At 31.8% G+C, this 27,841-nt stretch overlaps 1 protein-coding gene across 7 annotated transcripts in view; it reads right to left on the reverse strand.

Annotated features, from left to right (window-relative positions):
* LOC141456878 (uncharacterized) overlaps positions 1–27,841 on the reverse strand; it is an 85,962-nt gene that overhangs the window by 16,072 nt on the left and 42,049 nt on the right. For 5 of the 7 annotated variants that reach the window (XM_074133223.1, XM_074133224.1, XM_074133226.1 and 2 more), the window contains 13 exons: positions 23,886–27,311; positions 21,881–21,961; positions 13,060–13,283; positions 12,837–12,981; positions 12,674–12,763; positions 12,436–12,566; positions 11,915–11,987; positions 11,726–11,764; positions 5,321–5,477; positions 5,118–5,226; positions 4,693–4,725; positions 1,625–1,686; positions 1,384–1,553 (listed from right to left, as the gene is read on the reverse strand). In XM_074133223.1, coding sequence (XP_073989324.1) covers positions 1,384–1,553; positions 1,625–1,686; positions 4,693–4,725; positions 5,118–5,226; positions 5,321–5,477; positions 11,726–11,764; positions 11,915–11,987; positions 12,436–12,566; positions 12,674–12,763; positions 12,837–12,981; positions 13,060–13,283; positions 21,881–21,961; positions 23,886–27,311 — 4,740 coding nt within the window. The remainder of the gene's footprint in view (positions 1–1,383; positions 1,554–1,624; positions 1,687–4,692; positions 4,726–5,117; positions 5,227–5,320; positions 5,478–11,725; positions 11,765–11,914; positions 11,988–12,435; positions 12,567–12,673; positions 12,764–12,836; positions 12,982–13,059; positions 13,284–21,880; positions 21,962–23,885; positions 27,312–27,841) is intronic. The other 2 variants (XM_074133225.1, XM_074133227.1) reach the window with 2 other exon arrangements.

Below are 27,841 nucleotides of genomic sequence, written 5' to 3' on the forward strand. Positions count from 1 at the left end.
TAGATTAATGAAATAATATTAATTTAATATTATTTAAGGCAGCAGCATTATTTTATTGTGCTTTTATTAAAAATCATCAAAATGCTTTTATTTGAAGTGCTCATTAAAAATTGGAAAAAAAAAAAATTAAACAATATAAAATAAAATACATGCTGTGCTCACACTTTTAATAAAATTTCACTATTAACATAATGCCATGCTGCACGAACTATTACTATAGCAATAGTTCTCTTTTTCACTTACCTCTTTAAATCGTCTGCTTTTTTTTACTTTATAATTTAAAATAACATTTAACGAAAATGCAGAAATTTAAGCGCAAAGCACTTCTTTTTTTTTAATGAAGAGATTAAAGACATGTAAAAGAACGGGCAGGAGGGAAGATTCGGTTATTAATCCGAATACAGCTGACCATTTTAACTTGGGCATTTTAGAATTAAAATCGACCTTTTAAGTTGCCAACTTAAGAGATTGATACAGTTGGGTTTCATCTACATATTTCTGAACGTTTCCTTATTGTTTTAGGTCGATTGAATACGTATGTACACTCATTTTGACTGATATTTATTTTTATTTCTTATTTAATTAGGACTATTTGGTTATGTATGTAAAGTTTGTAAAATATTTTTAATTTAAATTTAATATCTAAAAAAATGATGATTACTTCAGAAAAGAAAGGGAAGATAAATCCAAAAAACAGTAGGCCAAAAGTAACTTTATAAACTGAAGTTTCAATTATCCCAAGAACAAAAGAAATAAATTACTTTTCATACAAATAACGTAAGCTTTCTTGCAATAATTGAACTCTAGAATGCAAACAAAGATTACTGCAGTCATTTCGATTTTAATACATTCTTTTACTTCAACGAGGAAGTAAGGCCCATGTCCAGTATAATTAACGTTAAATTCTATTTGCTGAGTAATATTTTGCTTTTTTCGTTACTCCTAAACTTTTTCTAAGCGACTAGAAAGCGCTAAGCTATAGTGCGCCATTCTTTGCTAATTCATTGTAGTATCGATTTTTTGTTAAAATTAGGAATTGGCTGAATCTCAAAGAGTAATTGATACTTACTGCGAAACTTTTGGACACTTTTAACAATTAGCCCTTATAATTTATCAGATAAAACACAAATTAAAAAATATATTTAACAAACCTTAGCAATAACCTAATTCAAAGAAGTTGAACTTTTTTGGACTGGTTTTGCTTGATGCAGACCTCTTCAAATGAAAAATTTACGATAAATTTTTGTAACCTTCCAATGAATTTAAAGAATAAACATTGGGTGCATTTTTGATAGTGAAGTATGGAAATTTTAGCTACTCATTTTGGAAAATCATTTTAAGCTTACAATAAAAGGCTGATAGTGATAATATCTTTATTCTAACCTTTTGGCCGCTCGGGCGCAGGTTTTCGAAGTCCATGCAAGGGTACATCACCACCTCTTTGTATTACTTTGTAAGCCATTTTTTGCTCGGTCGGTGACAACTGATTCATGTTTTCCCTTCTTTTGAATACAAGGGTAGAATCACTTTCATAACCAGTATCCTTTAGAGCGCTAAAGTGAAATATGTAGAAAGTTAATATTGACGCTGACCATTCGTTTAGAAATAATAGTTTTATACGTACTATGTAAAAGATTTGCCGCTTCTTGGCGTTGAATATTGGCTTTTTGATTGCTGATTTAATTCCTGTAAAGCATATTGACATTTTACAATTTTTGTTTTTTTTTTGACAATTAAATATTTACAACATAATTATTCACAAATATTAATAAGTATCTAGGGTGAAGGGACCAGTAATTGACTGGGCACCAGTAATTGACATACCAGAAATAAACTGGTATTATAAGGGACATGAGCCGTTTTTAGTGGTGATTCTTTCAATTTCGTTATTGAGAAGCCTTTGGGCAGCAGTTCCAGAAAAATATTAATTATTGGAAGGTTCCTTGGTATCAGTGGAAAGTTATTTGTGTTAAAAGTTCAAAATCAAGGAAAAAACAAGCCGTTGCTAAGGAGGATTGATAAGAAAATAATTTTTCTTTTTTCTTATTTTTCGTTTATTTGTTCATATATTCGTGTGGTTATCAATGTTCTGTTATAATTAGTATTGCTTGTAGCTTTAATTTATGTAGTTTTTTTTTAGTTATAAGAAGCATTGAGGATTAAAATGGGGCTGTCAATCACTGGTCCTTGAAACGGCAATCTGCCCAGTAATTGACATGTATGTCAATTACTAGTCCTACAGCTTTTTTGTTTGAGACCAGTGATTGACTTCCTGGGAAAATGGTAAGATAGGTTGATAAATTTTATTATAATTAAAAATTCAATCATTGTAAAATAAAATCATTGATAAAAATCGGCAAAATAAATAGTAAAACTTCCAACAAAATATGTTTAAATTAATGAATTAGCAAATGTACGCCTTATTTCAAGAGGGCATGCAGAATGATTATTCTGTAGAGAACAACAATGTATGAACAACAAACTGGAATAATCGTGATCGCCGAACAGCTTCACGAGGCCTACGTGACTAATGAAAACGACGCCCACTTATCGGAGTTGGAAAATCTCTCATTCTCCCTCAGTTTTGGGTCCTAGCCACATGACAAAGAACAAAGGGAGGAAATGGCTGAACCATAGAATTCCATCAAAGGAAACGGCCAGGGGAAAAATGAAGCTCCCTCAAGAGAAGTACCAGGTGCGAAATCAAACATACGTGGAGAGTTGGTGACTTAGTGATGTTACACCTTAATAACATAAAAAAGATTGTAAGATCTATTGTATTTACTAATTGACAGACATGTTGACCGAAGACGAATATATAGCATCCCATAGGCTAAATAGGCTAAACTGTATTAAAAAAAAATGAAATCGGTATGAAAACCATTTTTAATCCCCAAAGTCGTGAAGGTTGGATCGCCCTGTACTACTTTATGGAGAACGTTACCAATTTAATAAAACCGTTAATTCGTGAGGTTTTCAAATGGCTTGTGATTTCAAGTGGCTAATTATCAATTACATAAGATATATTATGATGTTCATTTCCTATGTATTCCGAAAGAATATTTTGTTATTTCATTCATTTTTTCTTTTATGGTGTGCCTATTTTAATAACACATATTTTTGTCAATTGGTTACCTAGTTATGTGAATATCAGTGGTTTATTTGTAGGTATGTGTATTTTAATACCTATCCTTTCCAAGTTAAAGAGTCAATAACAGATATATATTTTTTAATCTAGTTTTTTTTTTCATTGACGTTTCATTTATTTATTACTGTTATAAGTGCGAATGCTTACAACCTGTGGCGGGACGCGAGGAACGTGCACACAATGTATAATATACATGTGCCCAAGAGGTAACTCAGTAATAATAAACAATAAAATACTGAATAGATGCAGAAAGTAAGAATGAATTACATTCAGATAGTTTGGTTTCGAAGCAAATGACACTGGCAGCACAGATTGTGGAAAATATTAGCGAAGCGCTCCAAAAGAAGGGAAGCGTAGGAGAAATTTGGTTCACTAGAAAGCACCAACAACTCGAACACAAAGTCGCGTAGTTGCGATCGGTAGCAGCGTTATAGGCGGAATGAATAAAACAAGGATGTGACCACATAGTTTAATCGGAAGTAGAGTTTGGTAAAGTGAGTACCAAAAAAGTTCCCAAAAAAAAAAGGTTTAAGTAACAAAATATTTAGCGGAAACTTGAAAGGATAAGAGAGCGGAAGGGTTGAGAGAAAGAGATAAAAGCGAGCCGACAGACATTGTGTACGATCTAACAAGCATGTTAGCTAATATCGCCTTGGTACTATTGAAAGAAAGGGCTGTTCTTCAAATTACCTGTCTTGGTTTAGATTTAATTAAAACTGTCCGGTAGGATTCGTCAAAAACTGCATGAAAAAGAGTAACGATGAAAAAATATTAGATTATTTAGGTTTGCCTATTTAAGAACTGATTGTAATTAATTATGAATAAGACTGATTTTTGTTATAAATCCAATTGAAAAAGTGATTTAAGTGATTTATTTAGATTTAAAAGTGATTTTGAATGCATACCTTATGTCATTTCATGAATATATTTGTATGTCAATTACTGGTCCCACTCCATGTCAAACACTAGTTCCACCGAAAATTCGGTATGTCAATTACTGGGTCATTGACATACTTACAAATAAAGTCATTTTTGGTTGACATAAAGATCGAATTTACTGCATTTAAAATATTAATAAAATAAAGTACATCCTACTGGAGCGGTACAATTTTACAACCTACACCTGGAGCCAAAATAACGGAAGTTATTCTATCTTAAACTCGAATTTTTTCTTAAGCAGTCAATTACTGGTCCCTTCACCCTAATGCTTAAATTGCTATATGAATCTATTTGAAGTATGTTATTACTTTGCAAATCAGAAAAAATGGCATCCTAAGTTTACTTTATATTCTACAAATTTATTTACAATTTCATACAGCATACAAAATATAATTGAACTAAGCTGATAAAATAAATGGAATTGAAACAATTTCGACTATCAAAAAACTTTATTTATAGAGCTTACTACAGACTCCTTTCAGTAAAGTATATTGACTACTTTTTCAAGGAACATGAGACACAGACACAATTAAACTTTAAGGGTCATAAAATAATACATAAATAAAAACTAAGTAGCAATTTGGCACAATAGTTTTGTTACTTACCCCATCAAAAATATCCAATACTTCGTCCCACCACTAAAATGATAAGAAAAGTATATAGAAATAAAATTTCAGGAGTTTATTATAATTAAAAATAAATAAATCAAACTTTCACTACGTAAGGGAAACTTTTAGGAATGAGTTCCACAATCAAAAAGATAGAAGCGTTAGAGAAATAAAAACAATTCTTCCAGAAGCTTCTGCAACTTCATCAAAAATCAACCTCCATTGATATAAGAAGTTGCAAAGAAGATTTGGAAAAATAGTATTAATCTGAACAGAAATCTCAGATTGGATACAACCAGTGAGTCCTAAAGAGAAGCTTAGTACGGCCGCGCACATGAAGCTTTGAAGTCACACTTAGTACTATTCCAAACGCAATGAAAGTTTTACATAATTTAACAAAAAAAAAGATCAGAAAATAATACTTGTATAGTTTCTTTCTCAGCAATTGATGAATGTCCAGGTTCGTAATCTTCAATTTTACCTGGTTGATTTTTGTATATATCTAAAGCATGTTTCACAGCAGGAGCATATCTGTAGAAATTAAAGACCCAAATAATTTACAAGTATTATGCCTTTGTTTAATGAAAGGTTAAACATTTAAATAATAATAACAATAATATCATACTTGTTCCTTGGCATTGTACTAGTTGTAAAATCATTTTCTTTGTTTCTAATCTTTCTTCTATCCAAGGTAGCATATTTTGACACAGATATATCAGAATCATAGCCTAATCTCTCAGGTTCAGAAGCATAACCACCAGAATAAGTGAACGGATACTGACCTAAAAATGAATTTATAATAATTTTAAATAAAAAAAAAGGAATAATAAAAAAGTTAGAAGTTAATTTTTTCCCCAAAAACGAAGTGCAACAAACAAGTCATTTAAAAATATGTGCATAAATGTGTTTAGATAAAAAACAAAGTTTAAAATGCAAGAAGTTAAACATTTTCAACTTTATTAGTTAAAAATTCCAATAACTTTAATAAATTAGTTAAATTAAGCCATATCAATGAAGTTTTTAGTTCATGAATGAAAACTTTTAATGTTCTAATGCTTTAATTATTCAAATTATTTAATCTAAACTTCTGGATTATCGTAAATTGATGGTAAATGTTCTTTTTGATTAAATTTTAAGACATAATTTTGCTTTTAGGAATGCAAGGTGCCTAAATAAGAAGCTAGGATAAAGTAAGGCAAAATAAATATTTTGCCATCAATATGAATACGTTGAAAATCCTGTATGAAAAGAATTTAGTATCCTTCAAAGAAAATTTAAGGATTTACTGCTTACGCATTAATCAGATTAGATTGAACTTTTAGCATTATCTCTTAATATGTGTGCGTTTAAATTCGCCTAGAAATCAATAAAATATCAGCAGCTCAATAAAATATTAAATATTGAATTATTAAAAAGTTGGAAAGATCGCTAATCTGTGCAGTTTGGATAACTGAAGCCTTCGTAGGATCTTGAACTATTAGTACTAATGAAGTTAGCCACTTTACAACTGTAACATCTTTCAAAATAAGTAAAGCAATCTCTATTTTTTTTTCAAACGAGCTTTATGTCCAGCTACTACCAGGTGTTGTAGAAAGACGAAGATAGCAAACATAAATCCAAGGCTTAGATAGGGTAACCAACCCAGTACTACAAATACAACTTAGCTTTACAATGTGATCAAGTACGTGGCGTTATCTTAGTTTCAAGACAACGATTTCATAATCTGAGGGATTGCCACAAAGCTGTATTCGTTTAACGATCTCAGAGAAGGGTTCCATTTAGTAGGTAATCAGAAAATTTGTAGTTCAATACATTATGTTACCTATCGGATTCATCCCATGAAATTGATCGATACTTGATTGATAAGAGTGCCTGAAAATGATGAAATGATTTACCCTCTACAAAGTTTGCAACTTAAGAATACAGAAACGTAATATTTCAGGCATGGCTGGATTAGATGAGCGGAAAGTTTACGGGAGATAGCGTACCTATGACTTGCTGGCGTTCTAAATCCAAACTGACTAAAAAGAATGGACTTATACAGAATTACGAATTAGGTTTTCTATTTCGATTTAGACATTAAAAGAAAATATACAATTGTTTTTATCATTTATGTTACACTCTGTTAAAAATCTTTTCAACTTGCCAAATTTAATATTCTTAACTGCTGAGCTGGTATAAAAGAAAATGCTAACACGTTCCAAGAACATTAAAAAAACTGGCGTAAAATCGGTATAAACATTCCTTTAATTTAGAAAAGTATAATAACTTTTGTTGCAGAAAAAATTAATTATCGTTTATTGTTACCTTTTGTCTAATTCTAATTTCAGCATCCTTATTTTTGGATCAGCTTTTAGAATGTTACTTCAAAGAGAGAATAATAAAAAGTATTATAATCAAAAATGGTTTAAGAAATTAGTAGTTTAATCAATGTGAACGTTAATAATGAAAATAAAGATATTATGTTGCATTAATATCACTATTTTAATTTTTAAAAATGCATCTATTCGTGGGTCAGCTGGGCGCTAGTGCTACTGAGTGTACAGCTTGATATTGCTCTTAAAATCAAAGTGATTTAAGTAGGTAAAAGTGGGTATATGAGTGCGCGGAGCTATTCTTAAGACATTTGAAGCTCTCTACTTGAAAGCATTTTGATTTACATTGTTAAATCTGATGCTATTTTTTGTTTTGAACTTATAAGTAAACAGTGAATTATAGGTTAGGTGAGTACATGGACATTTTAGTACTTTTCTTTTTTTTTAGACAATTTTAATTATTAATTCTCCCACATGGAGACTAATGATGAAAATGTCAGCTGTGAACCAGATGGCACGATCACTAGAAGTGTCAGACTAAACAAAAGCTCAAAAAGATCATTTTTAAATTCAAATATTCCACAAAAAATTAAAAAAAATAAAGTCAAGCCTATTTCTACCGTAGACACCAATGATAATGAACAAAAACTGTGTAATATCAATAATTCTATGGAATCAATTTCACAAAGTAACATGCAAACAGAAAATCAAATAAACCGTACTCTGAAAGAAGTTAGTCTAACAGATTCCATATTTTGCACTCCAAATCCCTTTGCACCCCTCAGAGTGGATGATAGGGAGCCACAGGAAGAAATTCAGCCAGTAAAAAATGCAAAACCTCCACCAATTTTCATAAATAATGTTTCAAATTACGTAGAGTTTTGCAAGACTTTGAGCCAGCTATTAGGGCCAGATTCTTTTGACTGTAAGTCTCGTGTAGATAGTGTTATGCTATCTACAAAAACAGTTGATGGATACAGAGCGGCCATACACTACTTACAAGGGACAAAAGCTGAATTTCACACATACCAAATTAAAAGTGAAAAAGCCTTCCGAGTAGTAATACGACACCTACACCACTCCACACCAACAACAATAATAAAAGAAGATTTAGAACGCCACAATTTCAAAGTTAGGAACATCACAAATGTTAAACACCCCACCACAAAATCACCACTTCCATTATTCTTTGTAGATCTGGACCCACAAGAAAACAACAAAGAAATATTTAACTTGAGAACCCTTGTATATACAATTGTAAAAATAGAAGAGCCACATAAAACTACAGAAATATTACAATGTAAAAGATGCCAACAATATGGTCACACAAGGTCATATTGCAACCATAATCCGAGGTGCGTAAAATGTGCAGGCCCCCATCCATCATCAGACTGTACAAAACCTCGGGAGCAACCTCCAACTTGTGCCCTTTGCTTAGGGAATCACCCAGCAAACTATAGAGGTTGTGTAACCCATAAAGAATTACAACGCCTCAGGAGAAGAACCAGCCTTGACAGAAGTGGAAATCGGCCTCATCTTGGCGCAGTCTCCCATTCAGCTATGCCAGCACCCGCAGCCAACGAATTTCCGCAGCTAGCACCTGAAGAACCAAGGCACCAAGGAACCTCCAGGCCATTTAATAGTCACAGTCCATCATACGCGAGGGTCGTGGGGCCGTCAGCGGCTCAGCCTATACTGGTACCTCCCTCTCCTATCTCTAACGACCTTACCTCTCTTCTCACTACATTCATCTCTGAATTCAAATCTCTCATCACACCTCTCATCACTCTTCTCACGTCTCTCGTTACTGAGCTCATTCCTAAATTGTCTCGATGATCAATTCTCAGCATTCGCTCACTATTCTCTTATGGAATTCCAATGGGTTGAACTCTCACAGAGACGAATTAGACATTTTCCTACATGACAAACGAATAGACGTAGCACTTATCACAGAAACTCACTTTACAGGACGATCTAACTTTTACATACCCGGCTACACAACTCACAGGACCGATCACCCAGACGATACATCCCATGGAGGAGCTGCAATATTAATAAAAAATACTTTGGTTCACCACCGATTACCTGCTTATCAAAATGAACTCATTCAATCTGCAGCAATTAATTTAGACTGCCAACCTTTTAACTTTACTCTGGCAGCAGTTTACTGCCCTCCAAATAAATCTATTTCTTCTGTGGATTTCGAGACATTCTTCCTTACTCTTGGACCCAAATTTCTAGCTGGTGGGGACTATAATGCTAAACACCCTCAATGGGGCTGCCGAACTTCTAATCCTCGCGGGCGAACTCTTCTACACACACTCACTCATTCTCATTATACCGTCTTTTCTCCAGACCAACCTACATACTGGCCGACATCACCATCCAAATTACCAGACATACTCGACATTTTTATCTCTTCCAAAATCTCATCTCAATATCTCGACACCTACACACTCACTGACCTCTCCTCTGACCACAGCCCTGTTCTTCTTACCCTCAGCACGATTCCAAAACCTGTTTTACCACGTTCTGCCTTGATTACTGGACCTATTGACTGGACACTTTTCGAAAATACCCTTGACAGCAAACTGAATCTGCTAATCTCTCTAAAAACGCCAGATGAAATAGATCACGCAGTAAACTTTCTAACTACTTCAATACAAACTTCCATTTGGGACTCTACCAAACAAACTTTCTACAAGACCGAATCCCGAACACGTAACCTTCCTGTTCTAATCAGAATGCTAATAAGAGAAAAACGACGAGCTCGAGCAGTGTGGCAACGTACTCACTACCCGAGTGACAGACTGAATTACAACAGACTGACTAGACGGTTAAAACGTGAACTTCAAAACTTCAGATCCCTGAAATACGAAGAATATGTTACCTCCCTGGCATCTGACCGCAAATCACTTTGGACCGCTACCAAACGACTACTCTCTTACAAACTTGTTCCTTCTCCTTTAAGACGTAATGATGGAACATGGACGAAATCAGACTTAGAGAAAGCCATAGAATTCAAAGACCACCTCAGCAACATATTCACACCTCATCCTGACATTAGTGACGACATACACTCTGCTGAAATACTAACCGACTTAGATACCGCCTTGCCTCTCTGTCTCCCTCCAAAAGCGTTCACTCCTTCTGACGTAAAATATTTAATAAAATCCTTACCAAAGAAAAAATCTCCGGGCTTTGACTTAATAACTTCAGAAATTCTTCGTCATCTACCACAAAAGGCAATAGTATATCTCACCTACATCTTTAACTCAGTACTAAGAACTACATACTTTCCGGCATTATGGAAATTTTCAGTCATAAAAATGATTCCCAAACCGAACAAACCTTCTCATCTTCCATCCTCATACCGGCCCATCAGTCTGTTACCGACCATGGGGAAACTGTTGGAAAAATTATTGCTAAAACGCATCTGTCCTATTCTTGAAACTGCAAATGTCATCCCCTCTCATCAGTTTGGATTTCGTCAACAACACAGTCCCATACACCAATGCCATAGAGTAGTGGACGCCATTTCTTCTTCTCTCGAACGGAAACAATATTGCTCCGGGGCCTTCCTTGATGTGGCTCAAGCCTTTGATCGGGTATGGCATCCGGGGCTGTTGTGGAAGTTAAAGAGAAATCTTCCTTCTACTTACTACTTAATTATGAAATCTTATCTTACACACCGTTTCTTTCAGGTTAGTTGTGGCTCTGCCACTTCTGATTACTCTCCTGCTCTAGCCGGCGTCCCTCAAGGTAGTATACTTGGTCCTCTTCTCTATACTGTATATACAGCAGACATACCGACTCACACTAACACAATACTATGCACTTACGCTGATGACACCGCCATTCTTGCTTCCAGTTCCGACCCTGTAACAGCTTCCACTCACTTACAGACACACTTAGACATACTTGAACCTTGGGCCAAAAAATGGCGATTAAAATTTAACTCTCAGAAGTGTCAACACATCACTTTTACTCTGCGACGCCGTACTTCTCCACCAGTCAGCTTTAACTCTGTACCTCTTTCTCCTGCAAATCTAGTTCGCTACCTTGGGATGTATATCGACAAACGACTAACATGGAACCCACATACTAAACTAAAAAGACTGGAACTCAACAAACGGAATAAACTGTTACTAAGACTAATTGGCAGACGGTCGAAACTTCCAATAGAACATAAACGACTATTATACAACACCATACTTAAACCAATGTGGACTTATGGACTCGAACTGTGGGGTTCAACCAAACGCTCAAACTCACAAAAAATCCAGGCCTTTCAATCAAAAATTCTCCGTCAAATTACAGATGCTCCATTCTACGTTCCAAACTCTTCTCTTCATAAAGATCTCAACATACCCTACGTGGCTGAAACAGCTAAAACTAAATACCGAAAATTCCATAACTCTCTTTCTCTATGCTCTAATCCTCTAATCCAAAATCTCGCCTCCACAGCTATTCCGGACAACCCCCCACGGCGGCTGAGGCGTTGCTGGCCCCGCGACCATCTCATGGATTGATAACCAAGCGGGAGTGTTGCCAGTGGGCAGCTTCTCTCCTCCAGCCAATCACGTCCATAGCATCATTCATCGGATTTGCTGATTGCATTGTTTGTTTTGTAGATAGTAAATGGCAAATAAAAATTAAAAAAAAAAAAAAAAAAAAAAAAAAATGCACAAATTTTTAAAACCTATGTTATTCACCTCTCCGTTTGGTTTTATACCTCACAGTTACAAAGTCTTCTGTAATTAAGACACAAAGAAAAATATGACCATTAAGTTAGCTGTACAATTTCATTATCTGTGCAATTCAGCAATCAATATTTTAATATACAAGTGAGTATATTTACTATTTTTTTTATATAAAGTTTAGAATATAATGTAAATACTCACTATCATGATCTGCTTTATGAAGAGAATCATACATTCGTTTGTACCATTTCTGCTGATTATCCTCCTTTATTTCCTGAAATGCAATTTCATAAACTGTACTAGCATAATATTTAAATATAGCGCAAAATGTGTATTGCTTCTCAGAGAGTGACTAATTTTATATTTTTAACAACTACAGCAGTTAATTTAGACAAAACGACAAATATACGAGTAAGAAACAATGATTCTCGCCGATTTGATTATAACTTAAAACGAATTTAATATTAATTAAAACCCATAATTGTATTATTATTAACAGCGTGAAAAGGCGCTAATGACCTCAGCAGTCGATGCGCCAAAAAAAAAAAAAAAAAAAACAGCGTGAAAACTGCCTACAAACAAAATAATGGTAAAAATAATTTGCATTTAATTGGCATTTTGTCGAATTGACTAATTTTTGAAAAAAGGCAGACATTTTGTCTACTTTAAAAAACTGCAACTGCTGAATGGATAGCAATAAGTTTAAATAAGAAATAACTCACAGATCTTAAAACCGTTGGAATTCCTTCTCTAGTTGTTGGGCCAATTCCTTCAAATTTTCTAGGAGATAATTCTACAATTTTCTTTGTGCGTTCATCTTCAGTTGTAGTATATTCTTTTTTTATTGTATACACTTGAAAAAAACAATCTTTGGATTAGATATTAGTAATTAAATAATTATTTTTTAAATAAATTATTAAGTTTAATTAATTTTAAATGAATAAATGATAAATCTCTTACATATTTCGTCCTGGTTCACTCCTTTAATTTCTCTTTCTTTTAAAATTTCACTTGCTTCTAAATATTGAGCACCTTTTGGTATTTGTCCTTCTGAAATTACAATACGATTTCAGTTAATTTAAATTATTAAATAAAATATAGCAAAATTTGACTCATTACTTACCTCGGGCCTTTTGCAACAAAGTTATAGTAGGGTTTTGTGCTGGGGGAAGACGTAATTGGCTTGATAAGGTACTATTTTCACTAGCACTAGTCACTAATCTTGACGCACCTTCTACTGGAAGATCTTTAGGCAATTCTGGTTCCTCCTTAATTAAGTTAATTGTTAATTAAATTGCAATTATTTGTATAACATTAAATCACAGGTTTATATTTAGCGTACTTACTTTAGAAGATAAATATTCCTTTCTTTTAGGCGGTGGACTCTGAAAGTTTACGGCTCTATACTTTCTTTCAAGAGTTGGACTTGCACCAGCACTTTTTGGTGTCCAAATGGCCGGTTGAGGTTCACTTTCTACATTAGATATTTCTGTTTTTTCTTTTTTTGTTTCGCCAGTAAAATCGTATTTTTTCCTTTCAGTTTCTGGTGTTTGCGCAGGCGACCATACTCCTTAATTTAAACATTTAAATACAGATATTACCAATTTGCTTCAATAAACTTTTAAGCTTTAAAAAAAAACAGTAATTTAACTTTAAAGCTAAAAACTACTTACGTAATTAATGTCTAGACACACACATTTTGGATTCCAGTAATAAGCTATCTCACAATTTGAAAATAACCTTAGCCACACCATACATGCAACCACCACCATTAGATGCATATTTGCCAAACAATTAAGAAGAAGAATGTGATTAAAACTGAATAAGTAAAAGAACAAAAGAATTTCTAATATTGTCAATTTGAATTCCTGACCTTTTTTGTAGGAAAAATTACTTTTTACTAACCAAGAAATAAACTTAACCCCTTACAATTTTTTTTGCCTAAATAATTAATAGTAGTTTGCAATATACAAACTCTACTAGTTTACAAGTTGCAACTGATACGATCTCATGACCAAGTCTCAGATTTTGGAAACTCAATAGTGGCAGAGTCTCGGTACCTTAGGCTAAGACTTATATAAGATTAAAAGAAAAAAAAGGTTTTCCTCAACTCATTTGATTTCCCATTACTTCTAAATTTTTTACGGGCAAAACGGGGCATGATTTAATTTAAGTAGAATATATCTGTAAGAAAACAAAGATGCATTTACGACAAGTTTAAACACAACTCCACCTCTCGACAAGTTTATTTATAAATCAATATTAAATTTAAATAAAGTAACTAAATAACATGGTACTTAAGGTTATTTATTGGAACATTTTACTGATAATAAATCAATTATGTTTATAACAAACATTAAGGCGTAAAACTTCTCGTTGAATATGGCCAAATCATGCAAAAAGAAATACTGCAGACACCAGAAATACATCTCAAAGGATATGATGAGAGAAAAAAGAATTTAAATTGAATTTAAATGAAAATAAATTCATTCAAGAATACAATATTCTTAATCTACCTTATCCCTGTTCTTAACACAAAATCTTAAAAACACAGTTCGGCTACCAAATCATTAGATCTTGAGATACGATTTAGTCAAATCTACAAACATTCCAAATGAACAAACGATTTAGATTTCTAGTCTAAGAAAGTAATTGATGCTTCAGGCTGCTAATACAAAAATCATCTCCGCAACAACCTCTAACATTTAAGTACGATAAAAGACCTAATGTCAAAATACCATTTGTTTTTTTTTTTGCTTGGGTGTAAAATATAAAAAAGCCCTACATAGTCAGGAACAACCTAATCATCTGATTCAATCCATTTATAATAAATTAAGGATTAAATTATGAGATAATAGAATACGTTCTCTCCAAATTGCTTATCTGTTTGGGCAATCTCTTCCCTACACTGTAAACAACATTCCTTCAGATTTACTCCCTTCAGAAATCAGTGCTGGCATCTCTAGAAATGTCAGAATTTCTATCCAACTCCTCACATCCACAAATATGTTAATATTTATTGACATTAATATTAATTAATACAAATCTTGTACCTTTTTATGTCCTGGATTTTTTCAATTTTTTTTTTTTTAAATATTGCTAAATATTGTCAAATAAATGCTTGTAAGCCCCAAAAATTATTATTTAATTTTATTTATTGTTTTTAATGTCAGGCGCGACTATACCTGAGATCAACATTAGTGCCCGGAGAGCTTTATTCACTTTACTGCCGTCTTCTGGACAGAGTTCTCTCGTTACAGGCAACACTGTGGGCCGTGAGCTATAAGAAGCTTTTAGGAAGTAAAAAATCTAAAGGCCCAACAGCTGGATTCGAACCCTTGATCTCCGCGTCGTAATCCAGTATATGCTAACCACTCTTCTAATAAGTTCTTTATTGATATTTGTAAGGATTCTGACAGAAGGATACTATAATTATTTGCCTCGTTTGTATTCTTGTATTTATTAAATAAGAAAGGATCAGAAGCATCTTGTGTAAGTAAATACTCGTACTTTAGAACAAATATAATACCTCATTAGGTGCAAGTAGGTACGTATATTGATAAAAATGAGGTTATGGCTATTTTTTCAGATGGGTTTTACGTCTAACTACTGATCATCTTCGAAGGCAGAGACGAGCAGCAAACATCATTTAACAATTTAGGTAATTGATGCTTGGAGCCTTTTTTTGGTGACCTGGCGATTGCTAGACGGTGTCCTCTCGTTAGAGACAATACTGCACATAACGGGACATTTATAATTTTTATGTCATTTTTTACGATAAAATTACACAACATTTATTGGTAGAAATAAAAATTATGTGCCTTTTTTTTATAAAACAAAAACATTAAGTCTAATGTATAGTTCTAAAATAATAAAATAGAGGTAGGAAAAATCTTTCAAAGCAAAAACAGTGAGGCAAAGGTGTCCTCCTACAGTCTGTAAATGTGGGCATAATGCCACAATAATCAAAGACAGAAAACCCTGCCAAACCCAAATAAAAAAAAAAAAAAAAAAAAAGAAGATGCCATATTAAATTTTATTACCCTCTCCCGCAGCATGTAATAGGAATATTAAAAGATAAGGCAGACATGAGTTTGAAACATATTAAAAATTCCGTAAAAAATTATTAAGCATTTACAATCCGGAATAAATATAGTATAATTAATTGTTAGCCTAACTTGCAATGACAATTTTGTTTTGAACTTCTTCGAATTTTCCTTTCTGGTCTGTCAAGCATGAAGATCATAATTAAGATTACATTTCGAAACTGAGATTTTACAGGAACAATACGTTTTAAAGTATCCTTCAATAAAAAGTAAAAATAAAATAAAAGTTAGTTTCTTGACCAACCCCTTATTAATATTGCAATAAGCGAATTTTTTAAGGGAAAATGTTGAAAATAAAAGAAATATACTCAGCTTGTATGTAATGAGTGAACTAAGTTTAGTCGGTTTGATCGTTTCGTACGAATATAATTCAAAACCATAATTTAATGGCTTTAAAACGTGTACATCTTGAGGAGGGAAAAAAATTGCGATTTCAAAAATTAGTTCCAGTAAAAAACAATCAGTAGGAAAAACTGCTTCATAGGGTTAACTTCGAAAGAAAATCTACTGGTAGTTGCAATTAAAGGCAACATCAAAATATCATTCATAAGACAATATGAAGAGTAAGGAAGCATATTGAAGAATATGTAGCACAAGTTCTAGTTCTGTTTATTTTATTTATTTTTTCCAAACAATGACAGTGTTTATCATGCTCTGAAGTCCAATATATGTATCTAGGCAGCCATTATCAACCTCTATAGTTTATACGTCTTCCAAAACATAAACTAACTTTTCTACTAGTCGCTATCTATATCGTAACAACAATACTCTTTGTTTCGACATATGAAGCTTCAATCAATTGTTTTAAAAACTACCAAACTTGCAACCTATTCAATGTACAAACTTGAAGCAAAAATAAAGAAAATTAAAGAAATATGTAGTTGAAACTGTTCTTTTGAAATCTGAACAAATATGAGTTAAGAGGAAATTGAATTTATTGCTATTACTGTAGAAGTAGTGCAGCAAACTTACTTAGACAAAAACTTTCAAATTGGGCCAAAACCAATATTAACTTTTAAAGAGTAAACACCTAAATAAGTTCCACATTAATCACTAAGTACTACTTTCATTGAGTTTTGGAAACCGTAGAATAGTTTTTTTAAAAAAAACTAAATTTCAAAAATGACTTTTTTTTCAAGCAACGAAAGAAAGCACAAAGCAAATAATATTTGGAAAGCAGTGGATTGTCTCCCAACTTTTGATTAATCCTTAAAAAGTTCTGGTAATTTAAAGAAATGTTTTAGGAATTACTCCGAAAAAATATTTCTGTTTGCTACTTCTGAGTCAAATATTTCTTGCTCACTTCCATCTTTGACTTAAAAAAAAAGCTTGGTAAAAGCTTAATCATTATTTTTTTCCTGAAAGACGTTGGCCTTACTATGGACTGCCAAATTGACGCTATTGATGTTACATGACGATTATTTAGCATATTTATTTGCTTGATATTCATTTAAATCCAGGAACAATTCATTTTCGTAAATAAAATTTATTCTTAAAATTAAAATAAATTTACTTTTTAAAAATTATAATTTTACTTTTTAAAAAACAATATTCTTAGATTTAGAAAAGTTAGCAGCTAAAGATTAATACGATACTGGCGAAATACGCATGTTTAAATACTTTTAACTGCAACGAAATAGATGTCCAAATTTAAAAAATGATTAATTAAAAAAACAAAATAGATACATAAGTTTTGATGAAAGTATTTAAGGTATGAACATATGTGAAATAATAATAATCAGGGAAGGGATTAGCTATGCGGTTAGCGTATACTGAGTATCTGCGAATACTCAGAGGTCCCGGGTTCGAATCCAGCTGACCCTTAGATTTTCTCTTCCCAGGAGCTTCTTACAGCTCACTGTCCGGTGATGGACAGTGTTGTCTGTAACAAGAGACCACTGTCCGGAGGCCGGCAGTGCACTGGAAAAAGCTCCGGGCGCCAATAAACTGAGATGTTGACGCGCCTTAAATCATTAAATAATAATAATAAAATAATTAAAATAAAAACAGTTTTCTAAAAATGATTACACGAGGAAGGAGTAAAACTAAATATAGCAGGATTGTAGGCATAGTGGCGTTCTAATTGGTGACGTCATGATAAGTTTATATGCCAACAAATATGGAATAATGCCAAAAATTTATGAGCACTATATTTACTGATTTAAAGATAACAATGATAACTAAAATGTCTTTTTAATTGGAGGACATTTACATTACAACTAATTAGAATAATTTGCATTCCTGTGGGTTAGGTCACGGAAACATCTGAAATCTTTTCTTGGATAGCCTACTTCTTGTTTTTGGTCATCGACTGGTTTTGGTTGATCGCTTGACTTTTTTTGTGTGGTAATTTATGAATAGTCTTGAGTGCATAATGTGTGAAGTCATCTTTTCACAAAGGCAAGGAGATGTCTAAAATTTAATGAACCAAATGAAGCGTAAGATAGCTATCACAAATACGAAGATTTTTTTGGGGGGGGGGGAATCTGGAAAAAGATCCTAAGGACAACCACGATTGGATTGAATTGGTTAAAGAGAACGAGGTTTGCCCAAGGATACGTGATGGAAACAACACTTAGTATGTATCTTGGCGTAGTGTGGGAAGCTGAGGTGGCCGCAAAGAGCAAACTTCTTAAAGAATCCACGTAAAAAAAAGAAGAGGAACAGGAAGAACCAAAATAGATGGTAAGTTGATGATTCCATGGGCCTAATAGGCTAACCGCCTCCATGTGCTCTAAAGTCATCAAAGAAAAAAAAAAATTATTTACCAACGAGAATTATCGATATATTATGAGCGAATGATGAACAAACTTGCCAATCTAACATATAAAAAGAACCTGACAATATTTAATTTTCAGTTTAATCACGAATTGAATGCAAACCCAATGAATAGATAGATAACGCCCTATTTTCTATATAACTTAAAGCGATTAGAAACTGAATGAATAAACAGGATGTTAAAAAAGTCGGTTAGATTCTATGAATCATGCTCTATTTTTTGAAGTCAGTGCCAAAATGTATAAATTACAGTACCTAACAAGAAATGATAGATTTAGAAAAGATATTTAATGAATGACAGAATGTTTGAAGGGTCTGTTTTATAATTAATTGATTTTTAATTGGTACCAATTTAAACAAATAGTTTATAAAACTATTTAAACAAAATAATATATTTAAAGATACTTAAATAAATGAATATTTAATATAATTTAAATATAGTTAACTACAAAACATTTGCCAAGAAAATAAATATCCTCAAACTAAAAAATAATTCTAGACTTTCTGATGGTCTGCCAATATAAATGAACCGTAGAATATAGGCCACAAAGCTGGGAGAGAAATGTTGTCGTTAAATAAATAAGTACAGAAGGTATTAATTTGAATAGTGTTATTAAACAAGATTAAGCAATTCCAATAAAAACCAATCCACTATAAAACTTTGTTAAGGACCTTTAATCTAAAAAATATTCTGATTTGTTATATTGATGCTAATCTCCAAATTCTAGATTTAAAAATCACATACTTAAATATACTAAGGGTCTAATCAATTTCAGCTGGTTAGTAGTGGTTGATAACGCATAACTACTAAATGTAGTTTGTTTTTTTTTGTTTGAGATTTAATAGCAGCTAAATACTTTTAAATAATGGTTAAAGACTGTCATACTTTTATTTATTAAAATACAGAAACCATTGTTAATTATTATTTCGCTGATGTTTTAGTTAAGATTTATTTAAGCAATAATATTATTTGCTTGTCAGGTACCTGATCTTATAGTGTTTGCTTTAAATTTTGGAGCAAATGTAGGTGAATCGAGTACTGGCATTTTTTTAAATTACTTTTAAAAGCACTATGCAACGATAATAATAGTTTTTAACTATTCTCAGGAAATATGGAACTTTTTCCTTTTAATTCTATATAGAAAAACACAGGGGCACTTTCAAATCATGTTTTCAAGCAAGAGAAAATGGCTGATATGAGAATAGAAAACTCCATCTGTCGAACACAATAAACACCTTTCGCTAACAAAAAAAAAAATTAAACCACTAAATTATAAAAAAAACTATTTCTGTGTTTTTTATTTTTTTTAAATTAAATATATCGTTTAAAATTAAAGTTTATATATGAGATGTTAGCTGGCCTGGGTTTGGCAGGCAACTGAAGCAAACTGAGCTTTTTATAGAAATACGGAGAGAACCTGGCATCAAGTTCTGCAGTAATGTGAACCACATAGATTTACAAAACTTCTGTTTTTCACGAAAATAAAAAAAATATGTTTTTCCTAGCCTAACAATAAAAAGAAAATTTGGTATCCAATCACAAACCTCTCTATAATGACTTTTAAAGTTCAAATTTTATATACTTCATCAGTTCATAACTTGTACAAACCTCATGATATACGAGTATATATTATATTTAAACATTATCTTTATTAATCGTCATATAACGTACAATAAAATTTATGTTAAGAGATAAAATTATTGCGCATCGCGTCACATTACTCAACATTACAGGTAGAATGTAGTGAAATGAATTTTAAGGAATGTAGATACAATTTCAACCTTATAAATTCCTTTTTTTTTTTTTTGCGTTTATTTTTGCTACAATCAGCGCGTTAGCGCTATAAGTAACAGTGATAACAGGGTAACAACAAATAACAGAAGAATACGAGTGGAGAAGTTACCCAGTGGTAACACTCCAAAACAGGCTATTAGTCGCTCTCTTCACTTGAGAGGAGATCACGAGGCCACTGTCTCTTAAGGCGTCTTGTCGGGTTGTCAGAAAGAGTTCTAGAAGAAAGATTTTTAGCTAGAGGATTTATATGAGATTGAAGTGGAGTTTTCTGTATCTTGTTTTAGCGACTTGTGTGACAAAAGGAATGTTAAGGTCAGTGTGTATAGTCAAGTTGGAGACATAAAAAGGAGCGTTTACAATAGTTCGAAGAATTTTAGATTGTAGAGATTGAATCCTTTGAAGATTGGAGCATTTGGTTGAACCCCACAGCTCTATTCCATACGCCCAGATGGGTTTTAAAATAGCTGTATAAATTAGTCTTTTGTTGTCCAGAGAGAGTTTTGATCTGTTGTCTAAGAGTCTTTTAAGTAGTCGATAGCGTCTGTTCAGTTCTGTTCTTTTAAGTCTAGTGTGGGGGTTCCAAGAGAGTCTTCGGTCTAAGTAAAGCCCAAGGTAGCGGGCAACGTTTACTACTGGTAGAGGTGTTAGGTTATAGATGACTGGAGGAAGAGTAATGCGACGAAGAGTAAAGGTGATATAAATTCCAAATTGAAAAAACTAACCTCAATCAAAATGAAATCAACTAAATGAGTATTTTATTTTTTTAATTTAAAAGGCGAGTCAACATCTGAAGACAACGGTGTCTAGGAGCCTTTTTAAAGTAATTCTGCCCCGGATAGTGTTCTATCGTTGCAGACAATTTCGTTTTCTATCCATTATTTTATTCACTCATCTTGACACTGTTTTTTACTTGCAGCACAAGCAGCTTGTGAATCCATTACCCTGCGGTAGCCTCTTTTATCAAATGTGAACTGTCATGTCTCTTTCATGTTCAATGAGTAGCTATTATTCCTATTTATAGGCTGTATTTAGTTAATACTTTTTGCAAATATTGAAATTAATTAATAAAAACCTAACTAAGTAAATTCCCTGCTTTCACTGACGCCATGCCTCTGACGGACGATTGTTAAGAAAAACCTAAGGCTATCTTATTATTAAATAACGCAAATAATCATTACACAGCCTACTCTACAAAAAAAAATTAAAAAATATTAACACAGATAACTCCTAAGCTTAAGTACAAGTACCCACACTACTTGGTTGAAAGTCAGTGAAGTAAAACATCTTTATCTATAAATAATACATCGGTCAGTTACAAAACCCTATTCTTAACTAAACTTATATTTTTAAATCCAAAATTTCTTATAAAGAAGCGAAATTAATTTACTTTGGGTGGAAAATATTAAAACAAATTTAGTGAGTTCGGCACAAATATAGGTCAGGAGTTACCTGTAGTTTTGAAAATAGAAAGATAAAATAAAAGCATACCTCTTAAAGTTAAAAAGCCTTTTCGTTCAGGACTAAGTGCTTGATCAATCTCAAACAAAAGCCCGTCTTTACCAATGATATCTACAAAGTGCAGTCAAGCAATGTAAAGCTGAAAATAGCATTTTTTTTTTTTTTTTTTGCTTTAAAAGAAAATAAAAATAAAAAAAGCTTTCATTAGGCTAAAATAAAAACGTGCAGCATTTAAAATATACTACAAAAGCCATATTTACAAGCATAAAACTAAAGAAATAACTACAGCTTTACAATTATTTTGCCCTATTGAATAATACTATAAACTGAGCAATGAAAACTTATTGTGAAATGTACAGCAGGGTTTATAAGCAAAAGAAATCCTAAATAGAACTATAGGTGCTATGATATCATTTTTATGTGTATTATTCTAACAGCAAATATTATCATATTAAAATAATTTTTCTACTAGTACAGTATTTCTCAGTCATTAGTTATAACTTATAAGCTAGCTGTACGATCCATAATTTGTTCAACCAACAAACCAACCAATCCAACAAACGTGAATGTGATGTGTGTTAACATTGATTGAATATTCTATTAAAATGTGTAAATTTTCTGGTTGACGTGTAAACTTTTTAATAATATATTCGCGAAATTAAACAGCATATTTAGACATTTTTTCATTTTAGACTAATTTTCGAATTGTTTTTATTAGAAATATGTTCTTTGAAGGTTAGTTTCAGTAAATGGAACATATCTTCACAGGTTATTTTGTTCTTTCTTTCTCTCAATGGTGTCGTTTGCCTGTTTGTAATACAAAAAAAAAAAAAAAATTGAAGTAATGTTTTCATCAAAGGATTCGACTTGAGAATTTTGAGATTTCTTTATTTTACTTCCTTCATTCATATAACTATTTAGTCAGAGAAAGAAAAAAACAAGAGGTAATTCCGGATGAAGAATTTTCTTCACAAGATATTTTAGGAAAACAATGAAGCCCCTTTAACACTTAGGACCACTTTGCATGAAAAAATATAAATAAAATAAAGAACTTAAGCGAGAATCTACTCATCAATCCATTACTGAATATTCCATTAGTATCCCTAATCAAATTATCAAGAAAAAATGTTTTAAAAATAACTAGTATATATATTGTATATACCAGTTATATTTAAAACATTTATGTTTCTTATTACTGTACTAAATTTATTTATCTATTTCTAAATCTATTAAAGTTTCTTTACGGTTGGATATGAACTCTAAATCACAAATCTGGAAATTATATTTAATAACTTAATGTACAATATTCAACATTAACTAAACAAGCAAAGCTTACTCTGTTCTTAATAATTTATTGTTTTTATCAAACTTAAATCAATATTCAACTGAACTCAGAACAATAAACAATCTTTGAAAGTAGTTAATATCGTAGAATAGTTTGAAAAGATAACTATTTTTTGGTTAATTTTCCAAACAAATGCTAATAAGCCTTGAGAACCACTGTACTAGTCGTATAATTAGCAGTCAGATATTCTGATTTCCTCCTAATCTCATCCAACGATAATGTTAGACAACCCAGTATATATTTATAAAAAAAAGTGTGTTGTGTATTACTCTTGAAAAAGAAGAGATATTTTCATTGTATACACATTGGAAAAGGTCATATCTTTTAAAGTTACCAATAATTGTTCATCAAAAAATACGAAATACTAACAAAAAAGGAACACAATTACAATTTTTATCCAAAATTATGTCAGTAGTGTAATGTTTATTGAAAATTACAATTATAAATATAACAAGATTTTGAACGTTTATTTGATCTAGTTTACATTTCGGTTTTGAATGCATTTTTTGTTTTTTTAACATGCCTAACAATTAACTTCTTTTTTTAGTATAAAGTTATAGGGCACCATTGTTCTGAACGGAATGATTGTGTTAATATCACTAAATTAACTCTCACAAAAATGGTTATTACAAAAAATATATTCAATTTAATTAAATAAAAAACAAATAAAATATACACAGATAAACTCACCGCCACACTCTTCAGTAATTTCCATTAATTCTTGCAGATGTTTAGGTAAATCTTGAGATTTTTTAATGGAAATCTTCTTTGGTATATCATCATTTTCATCACCATCTTCTACAGTTAAACCTAATTTATTCATTCTTTCTTTAACTTTAATCATAAATTCACTTTCAATCTGGCCAATTTCAGCCATTGTTGTGGGCAATGAAGTATTAGATATTGGTGGAGATATACGAATTATTTTCATTTGCCTTCTTTCAGCTAATGCAGCTAGTTTATCCATGTACTCATCGTACATTTTCTTACGAAATACATCATTACTTTGTGGTAAAGATTTTGGTCTAACCTTTTCCTGTTTAACATCTACTTGATCAATATTTATTTCGGGTTTTGTTTCCGGTTGTTTGATGACAGATACTTCACCAGATTTTTTACTTGTATCATCGGATGATCTAGTTTCTTCTGCAGGAAATTCTATTTGAACTTCACTGAACGCAACGTCTTTTGGTGTAACGATCAACCGATGATAAGCTACATCTGTAATTCTCTTACTAATTGAACTTTCTGGCTCTAAATTTTGGATAAGTTCCAACAAACGTGATGTGCCAACTTCATTATCTTTACAAACATCACCTTTATCATTTGTTTTATTTTCTGAATCTTTTCTAGGTGTAACATTGTAAACTAGTATTGGTTCTTCTTTTTCACTGCTGGAATTATAGTTGCTAGTTAGTTGAGCTTCATTTTGAAGTTCAACAATGTTTTGATTAATTTTTGCTTTTTGACATTCCTCACTGATTTTGCACTGTGATTTCATTTTCTCTTGTCGACTTGCGTGATATTTTTTCAACGCAATAAATTGGTCATTAATTACTTCTTCTGAATCAGTTTTATTATATTCACTTGATTTCTTTGGTACTGGAGATTTTTCATGATAACCTCTTCGTTCTATAAATTTTTTATGTAGATCTATTAAATCACAAGGTGAAGATTTGCGATTCAATTGTGAAGGTGAAAAACAAACTAGTAATTGTGGATTTGATATAAGTTGTACTCCAATCCATGGATCTGAATTTTCTTTTACAGATTCATGGGAAGCATCTGCATTTGATTTGTCAGCTTCATGGGCAGAATCTTTGGAACTACTTTCTATCGGTTCAACCACAGTCGGAAAATCTTGACTTACACTAACTTCATTTTCAGTATCCTCGTGTAATAATTTAAGTTCTTTCTCAGATATAGGATGTCTTGACAGTGTTGAACATTCAGAACCTTCGGGAATATACCCAGAATACTGTTCTAAATCTGAGTAATCAATTCCTAATTGTTTCAATGTTTCTAAACCGTTTGGTAAACTTAAGATTACATTTGAACATAGTTCTTTCAAAGATAATACTTGGGAAAGATAATAATGTTTAGCTGTACTCTGGGAACTGAAACTCTCAGAACTACAGCTAAACATATTACCACCATCTTCTAAATCATTTTCTTTAGGAATTTCCACATCATTTTTACTAATTGGAAATGAAAATCTTCTATCAGGTAATGTATTACTATTTAGAACTACACACTCCGGTTTCACGCTAACTAATGATTTCTGCTGTTTCATATTATTAGAAGTTTTATCTATTAAATTATTGTCAGCCATATCTTTTACTGTCTGGTTAATGTCAGAAATAATATTTTTAATTGATAGATCTTGCGTTTCATTATTTATATTATCATCAGCCATCATGTTTATATCATTAGCTGACACTTGTTCATTATCAAACGTCTGACTTTTTATACTTGAAAATGAGGAATTCGCACTCTTTGTAGATAATGGTTCAGAATCACTGCTATCAATATATACAATTTCTACATCATTTTGTGTAAGCGACTTATTGCTGGGAATAGTGTCGATTTTTATTTCATTTGATACCACATTTTTATTACTGATAGTAATTGGTTCTGAAATATATTTTGAATTATAATAGCTAGATATAACATTTTTTACTATAGCCACACTCGGTACTGGCTTTTCGTACGGAGGCTTTTTTGGAGGTTTACTAGTCAATGTTGTTTTCATAATTGACACTGGAGGAATTTTAGTAGTTTTATTGATGTGTACCTCTTCTGTTACCTTTTTTTTACGTTCTTCCACTTTCTGTGGTGGCTGCGAAGTTCTTTCTGAATGAACTCTTTTACCACATATCGGCTGTTTTCCATCATCTGTTAAAATATCAGTGTCTGATAATGAATCTGACACAATCAATACATCTGAAACCTCTTCAAGACTTTTACCATTACGCCACGATGTATCTATACCTCCAAGTGAATTTTCCCAATCTTCTCGCACTTTATTCTGGCAATTGGTACGTTTTACAGCATCATTATTTGGTTTGTCAACATCACTTAAATCACTGGTCTCTTCAGATATTACATCCAAATGCCTTTTAGGCATGTAGTATGACATTGATGGTTCTAATAAATAAGAAGGATATACAATATTCACTTCTTCAGTATGTATATCTTCTGGTGTATTTAAATTTAAGGTTTGTAAAAATGTTCTTAACTGTTTTTCCTCAGCATGTGTTATTAACGGTGTATGAAGATCGTTGACACTTAATTCATATGAATTATCTTGTTCAACTGGTTGTAATGAAACTGTCAATTCAGTGATGTCATTTGGTGGTAGAAATTTAACTGATTCTTCACAAATATCGTCTGGATGATGAATTATTACGGTTGTTTGTTGCTTTTTATCTAGCGATTCTTCACCAGCTGATGTCACAGTAACTTTTACTTTTTCAAGAACTTTAGTTGAATGTTTTGGCTGCATTCGTGAGCTTATATCGTTTGAAGTAGTTATTTTATTAGAATTAATACCTAATTCTTTCTCTTTCATTTCATCAACAATTACTTCTTTGTTATGAATGGTGATTTCTTCAGTAACTTGATTAATGGTTGCATTTTGGACATTATGCTTTAATATAGTGATTGAGGCTGATTTTGGTACATCAACGGGTACAATCACCGGCAATGGAGAACTAGCTCGACTTCCGCTACTGTTTGATATATTTGACATTGAACAACTTTGTTGTGATTGTCTGGGTGGTGTTATAGATTTATTAAAATTTACATTTTTATGGATATTATTGTTGTTTAACTGTTCCCTTTCTAATGTACCACCTTTGTTAATAACTTCCTGATAATTATCATAAAGTATTACGGATGAAGTATCACTATTTGTTTCTGATTTTAATGAAGATGGACCTTCAGAATATCTACCAACTTTTTCACAGTTATCACCTAAATCAGGATGCATATTTATTATATGCCCTTTTGTTTCTTTATATCCTAATATTTCTTTTAGTTTCATCTTTAATTTTGCTCTTCGCTGTCTTCTAGATTTACTAGATGATGGCTTAGCACCTTCTATTGCTGTATCTCCTAGATAACATTATTACCTTCATTAAATATCATTAAACTGAATAGTTTATTATCAAAAAAATACTTAGTTTTTATACATTTATAATTTATAAAATTGGTTTAGTATACAACTCAAACAAATACTTCAAAAAGATCTGTTCAACTTTCAGCATAGGTATTATTAAAAATGAGAAAACTTTTAAAATATGTTTTTCAAAATGGGAGTGAATGAGAATTAAAACGGCAAAATGGCTTACATTTGAAGCATAATTAAGATTTAATTTGAGTTTATTGAGTTTAAGCTTTTTAGAATACTAAGACACAAAATTCCTGTAAGAAAACTGTTCATAAAAAAAAAGAAAAGAAGAGGTAAATTTGATTTATCATTTTGGAAACTTAATTGCGTTGAATACCAATTATTTATTTTATTTTTATTGTTGGATTAAAGTTCTTATTTTAAAAACTATCCCAAGTAAAACCTTGAAATAATGTTTTTGTTTTTAGTTCTCATATTTCCATTCATATAATAAGCATTTTCTCGTCTCTGGTAT

Source organism: Rhodnius prolixus, unplaced genomic scaffold (assembly GCF_049639745.1).
Source record: "Rhodnius prolixus isolate KJV_2025 unplaced genomic scaffold, Rpr scaffold_10, whole genome shotgun sequence".
NCBI classification, from domain to species: domain Eukaryota; kingdom Metazoa; phylum Arthropoda; class Insecta; order Hemiptera; family Reduviidae; genus Rhodnius; species Rhodnius prolixus.